Genomic DNA, 6,240 nt, shown 5'->3' with positions numbered 1-6,240 from the left:
TTTACGACGAAACAGTTTTGTCGTTACGTTACGAGGAAATAACGATGACTTTAGTTTTTCACGTAAATTCGTCGTAAACTCGACGCAAATTTACGAGGATTGTTTTTCCTCGTTAATTTTCGTCGTTAAACATGTGTTTTCTTGTAGTGTTTTGCTCTGATCATTCCCTAAGAAATCATATATTTTTCCTTATTGATTTTATTTTATTTATGTATTTATTTCTACTAGTTTTATATTATTTTCCTAAAAATAGATTTTCAAAATTTACTATGTATTCAGTGTTTATATCAATATTGATCAACTAAAAGCATTTTTACACGTAGTTTTATTTATTACTCAGTCTAATCTAATTGTATTTAAAAACTAATCAATATATGATATCATATATCTTATAGTATCATATTATGTATCTATACTATATAAAGAAGGCATAACAATATTCAAATGGTATATCAACTTTCTGTTTGTAGTGAGAATGGTAAAAAGATGGAAAACAGTAATTTTAGTTACTAATTTCTCTTGTTGTCAATTATAGATGTGTTGCACTCTTAATGGTTATTGAGATCTTGGTTACTTGACAAATTCTCCCAATTTCCCAAAATTCAATTGCTTATAGTATTTATATTTTGACACCATTTTATTTTGTGAAACTACACATTTTGTGTTTAGTTAATAAAAGATTAAATGTCAGCGAAACTTTAACGCGAAGGAAACACCTTTAATTTTTTTCGTTTGAGATGGCAAAAACTCGTTTTCTCATGGCAGTTGTGGACGGGAGCAAAAACTGAACTCCGATCTTCGACGAAAAACTTTTCAGATCCGATCGGAGAGAGTGAGCGAGAGCACAAGTAAGAAGAGAAGAGAAGAGATGGATGATTTCTTAGACAAGTTGCCGCAGATGGATCTGATGCGGTCCGAGAAGATGACACTCGTCCAGCTTATCATCCCCGTCGATTCCGCTCACCGTTCCGTCACTTACCTCGGCGAACTCGGCCTCTTACAGTTCCGCGACGTGAGTGTTGTTGTGGACCTCAGATCCGCCTTCTTCTCTTTTACAAAGCCGATCGAATCTATTGCTGTTTTCCTTCGTAATTTCTCGGTTTAGACGATTAGCAATTAGTGGAAGATTGATCTCACAATGTAGGGGGAGTCATTGTTGCATTTGATCCCTAAACTTCCGCCGCGAGTGGACATATGCTTAGTGCTGATCTTTGAATGAATTGAATTTAGCGCATTAATGAATCTTCGTTAGATCAGTTTATACTGGGGTTATGAGTGAGATATGGTGAATCTGATATACACTCTATCTTTGTTTCCTTAACAGCTAAATGCAGATAAAAGTCCTTTTCAGCGGACATTTGCTACTCAGGTATCAACTCAACGTTCTCTGTACTTTTACTAAATTTGGATAGTGATGAATGTTTTCTCTTCCAGATATTCCTAGTTTTTCTTGAACAGATTAGTTACTAAATATTGCTTTTATTTCAAGCTTAATTACCCCTCAAAGTTTTAGGAGGTTGACTAGGAGTGAGTGAGTGAGTGTATATGGGCTGGGCATTACTTGATTGCTGCACTGAAATATGTTTGATGCTAAATCTCATGAACCGCATCTATTTGGATGTCTAGCGGTATGTGGTGAAAATTCCTTAGGCACAGAGCTTATTTGTTTATGTTATTGGGGGTTTTTTTAACAGGTAAAACGATGTGGAGAGATGTCACGAAAGCTGCGTTTTTTCAAAGATCAAATTGATAAAGCTGGTCTAAGATGTTTACAACGCCATGAATTAGAACTGAACATTGAGCTTGGAGATTTAGAGGTAATTTCCGCTGATAAGTCTTTGTTGTCTATTTGTATGCCTCTTTTATTAGGGTATGAGGCGTTATTTTTCTTTGTATCTTCAATTGTCTTCTTCGGCAGAGACAACTTGCAGACCACGAGCATGAGGTACTGGAAATGAATTCAAACAGTGAAAAGCTTCGGCAGACATATAATGAACTTCTTGAATTTAAGATAGTTCTTCAAAAGGTACGTGTATTCATCTTTCGTTCTCAGATTTATATCTAGTAATAATTGGAAAATGAATCCTTTTTTTTTGTTTTTCTCTCCCTCCAAACTACCTGAAAGGTTCTTGATGGATTGATAAGTTATATAGTACAGTAGCTGTTGTCCGTTTTTATCCATTTTTTTGTTGATCAGATGTGCGCTCATCGTCCTCTGTTTATGCTTAACGTTCTTATATATTGCTGCTTGGCTACTCTATAGGCAAGTGGTTTCCTCGTCTCAAGTAATGCTCATGCAATTGGAGATGAAACAGAACTACATGAAAGCACCTACTCAAATAACGGTTTTATTGAGTCTTCCTCTTTACTAGAGCAGGTGATTGCATGTTAAACTCTCCATTTTACTGCTGTTATCCGGATCTGATAAATCATCTTTGCTAATATTTTAGTTATGTTCTTCTCAGGAAATGAGGCCCGAACCCTTGAATCAGTCAGGACTGAGATTTATTAGTGGAATCATTAACAAAGACAAACTTCTTAGGTTTGAAAGAATGTTGTTTCGTGCAACAAGAGGCAACATGCTTTTCAACCAAACACCCTCTGATGAGGAGATAATGGATCCTTCAACATCAGAAATGGTGATATTAATCTCATATTTTCTCACACAGCATCTTTATCTCCATAATATTCATATCCTATTTCGGTGAGATGTTTATCACGAACTGGTTTTGTGCTCATAGGTGGAGAAAAATGTATTCGTGGTTTTCTTTTCTGGGGAGCAAGCAAGGACAAAAATATTGAAAATATGTGAAGCATTTGGTGCAAATTGCTATCCTGTCCCCGAGGATATAACAAAGCAGAGGCAGCTTACGAGAGAAGTAAGTTGGATATTCCAAAACTAGTTCTTTATCTTTATTCAGGGAGAGCTATAATCTATTCCATGATATGTGTATGCGATTCTTGCACATTGCTTTCTTCTTCATATGATTTTCGTTGTTGGCTTTTGTATCCCAATCATTTGCGATTAGTTGATGTATCACATTTTGTTATTTGAAGAATACCAATATTACTTATCCTGATCAGTAGAGCTAGTGACTGTTAGTTACTACATTATATACTGCTCCTAAAATATCAATATCTGGTGTATAGGTTTTATCCCGACTCTCTGATCTGGAAGCCACTCTAGATGCTGGATCTCGCCATCGGAATAATGCTCTTAATGCTGTTGGTTACAGCTTGACTAAATGGATGACCACGGTAAAAAATAGCATCTGCAACTATTTTTGTATATATAGAAGTATCTTTCTGGTTAAGTACATCGGAGATTGTATGGTCTATACAGTATGGACAAGTCATGATTTTAGGTGGCCTTTTGCTGCTAGGTTCGGAGAGAAAAAGCGGTTTACGATACTCTGAACATGCTCAATTTTGATGTAACCAAAAAATGCCTTGTTGGTGAAGGTTGGTGCCCCACATTTGCTAAGACCCAGGTACACTACAGTGTTTTGCTCCCTTTTTCATCAACTACTATGATTTCCTAGCAAGTGAAATTCATCAACAATTATGTGCAGATTCATGAGGTTCTTCAGCGAGCCACTTCGGACAGCAATTCGCAAGTAGGCGTTATATTTCATGTAATGCATGCGGTAGAATCACCTCCCACGTATTTCAGAACGAACAAACTTACTAATGCATTCCAGGAGATTATCGATGCTTACGGGTTAGTTCCATTATTAGCATTACTTAGAACTATCGTATTGTTCCACGAGCATGGAAAAGCCTCATCATTTAGATGCAAGTGTTTGGAACCTTGTGTCCCTCATCATGCATATATGATTGTAGAAGGGTACCTGGCTGCTTTCTAACAAAGCTGAATTTTCTTCATTCCGTATCTTCTTAATCATGTTATTTTGATTGCATGTGCCTTTTTAGTTCTGCTCTTCTCACCATCTCATGTATGTTTGACTTTATGGTTACTTGCAGTGTTGCAAGATATCAAGAGGCAAACCCGGCAGTTTATTCAGTTGTCACATATCCCTTTTTGTTTGCGGTCATGTTTGGGGATTGGGGTCATGGTCTATGCTTGCTGCTAGGAGCGTTGTATCTTCTTGCTCGTGAAAGGAAGCTGAGTAAGCAGGTATGATTGGCACCCAACTTTTGCTGTATCAGTTGAATGAAAAACTGGTGATGATAATGGCTTCGAGCATGGGTTGTTTACTTCTCAAAAATAAAGCATCAATAACATAGAGCTTTATTTTGTTTTGATTAGTGGCTGATTGAAAGTGTATCTTTGGTTTTGAAGTTAGCTGCAGTAATAGTATGTTGCAATTTTCTGCTCTCAGATTCTGATGTGATTCCATGTGCTCTGATAGGCCTTTGGTTTTCCAAATGAGAGAGATGGTGATTTTCGGTTATCCAGAATTGGTTTTGAAGTTAGCTGCAGTAATAATTACATTTAGTTTTCCTTTTCACTCTAGGAAAAAGATTAACCTTAGAAAAAATAACCTTCGTGGTGTGGATATCATTGACCTTCTGTGAAATTTCTATCCATGTGGTGTGATTTTGCTGTGTCTTATCGTTACCAGAAACTTGGAAGCTTTATGGAGATGCTCTTTGGAGGCCGCTATGTAATCTTACTAATGGCACTTTTCTCAATATATTGTGGGCTTATCTACAATGAGTTCTTCTCTGTTCCTTTCCATATCTTTGGTGGCTCAGCTTACAAATGCAGAGATACGACTTGTAGGTATATGCATATCTGAATCTTGATCTCTCTAGTGGGCAGTCGAGTCTTTTATTATTATTCTGCGTGTTGCTGATATACATATTATTGTATGCCCAGTGATGCTTACACAGCTGGTTTGGTCAAGTATCGTGATCCATACCCTTTTGGGGTAGATCCTAGTTGGCGTGGAAGTCGTTCAGAACTGCCTTACTTAAACTCTCTTAAGATGAAGATGTCTATTCTACTGGGAATTGCTCAGATGAATCTTGGACTAATATTAAGTTTCTTCAATGCTCGATTCTTTGGCTCTTCATTAGACATAAGGTTTGTTCTTTGTTGTATTTTTATCTTCCCATGCTCCTGTTTCTAAGACTACAGGGATGACTTATGTCTTTGTGATGTGCCATCAGGTATCAGTTTATCCCCCAGATGATATTTCTAAACAGCCTATTCGGTTACCTCTCACTACTGATCATCATTAAGTGGTGCACTGGTTCTCAAGCAGACTTGTATCATGTCATGATCTACATGTTTCTAAGTCCCACCGAAGAACTTGGTGAAAATGAGTTGTTCTGGGGCCAACGTCCACTTCAGGCACGATTTCCTCTCTTTAAAAAAAAAAAATAATAAATTCAAATGTACATAAGCTTTTGCTCCATCCTTACTCGTCTAAACCACTCTAATCTGCAGATTCTGTTATTACTTTTGGCATTCATTGCTGTTCCATGGATGCTTTTTCCAAAACCTTTTGCACTCAGGAAAATTCACATGGAGGTACCTCCAGTTTCACTGCATCTGTTTTGTTTAACTATTCTTTTCATGGACTCTGGGCTTATCAATGGATGAAAAACTTTCTATAGAGGTTTCAAGGTCGCACTTACGGCCTTCTTGGTACTTCTGAGGTGGATCTAGATGTAGAACCAGACTCAGCGAGAAGCCACCAGGAAGAAGAATTTAACTTCAGCGAGATTTTTGTACATCAATTGATTCACTCCATAGAGTTTGTTCTAGGTTCAGTATCTAACACAGCGTCTTACCTTCGTCTCTGGGCACTTAGGTAAACTTACTGAACGTTTCTGCTTTGTTTTTCTAATGAACGTTTCTAATATAGTCTTTGTCTTTTAATCTGATATGAACAGTTTGGCTCATTCGGAACTGTCAACGGTCTTCTACGAGAAAGTTCTTCTTCTTGCATGGGGGTGAGTAGATTAGCTTAATTTCATGTTTAAAACTTTAAACTATTGAGTTCTTACATGTTTTTGGAATCAGGTATGAAAACATTTTGATACGGTTAATAGGAGTGGTGGTGTTTGCATTTGCAACAGCGTTTATACTTCTGATGATGGAAACGCTAAGTGCGTTTCTTCATGCGCTGCGACTTCACTGGGTAGAATTCATGGGGAAGTTCTTCCATGGAGATGGTTACAAGTTCAAGCCTTTCTCGTTTACTTTAATCTCAGATGACGATGAATAAAGAATCCTCCCCAAGCCATTGCACATTCCATTCCCCCCCC

The 6,240-nt window shown here is 37.3% G+C and overlaps 1 protein-coding gene across 1 annotated transcript; it reads left to right on the top strand.

Moving 5' to 3' along the window:
• The first annotated feature begins 699 nt into the window (after positions 1–699).
• LOC106328209 (V-type proton ATPase subunit a1-like) lies at positions 700–6,234 on the top strand. The gene is made up of 18 exons (XM_013766604.1): positions 700–1,012; positions 1,325–1,369; positions 1,695–1,817; positions 1,919–2,026; positions 2,264–2,377; positions 2,466–2,639; positions 2,742–2,879; positions 3,151–3,258; positions 3,384–3,491; positions 3,573–3,721; positions 3,985–4,138; positions 4,587–4,747; positions 4,844–5,050; positions 5,137–5,320; positions 5,417–5,500; positions 5,587–5,783; positions 5,866–5,925; positions 5,996–6,234. The coding sequence occupies exons 1-18, from the start codon at positions 869–871 to the stop codon at positions 6,198–6,200; spliced, it is 2,463 nt and encodes an 820-aa protein (XP_013622058.1). The 5' UTR covers positions 700–868; the 3' UTR covers positions 6,201–6,234.
• The last annotated feature ends 6 nt before the right edge of the window (positions 6,235–6,240 follow it).

Source organism: Brassica oleracea, chromosome C3 (assembly GCF_000695525.1).
Source record: "Brassica oleracea var. oleracea cultivar TO1000 chromosome C3, BOL, whole genome shotgun sequence".
NCBI lineage: Eukaryota > Viridiplantae > Streptophyta > Magnoliopsida > Brassicales > Brassicaceae > Brassica > Brassica oleracea.
This window is presented reverse-complemented; position numbering and strand designations above follow the sequence as displayed.

Excerpts from the sequence above, each read along its gene's own strand:
- LOC106328209 (XM_013766604.1), top strand. The coding sequence starts at position 869 with ATGGATGATTTCTTAGACAAGTTGCCGCAGATGGATCTGATGCGGTCC. Across the intron at positions 1,818-1,918 it reads TTGAGCTTGGAGATTTAGAG|AGACAACTTGCAGACCACGA; the intron begins GTAATTTCCGCT and ends CTTCTTCGGCAG. Across the intron at positions 3,492-3,572 it reads CCACATTTGCTAAGACCCAG|ATTCATGAGGTTCTTCAGCG; the intron begins GTACACTACAGT and ends AATTATGTGCAG.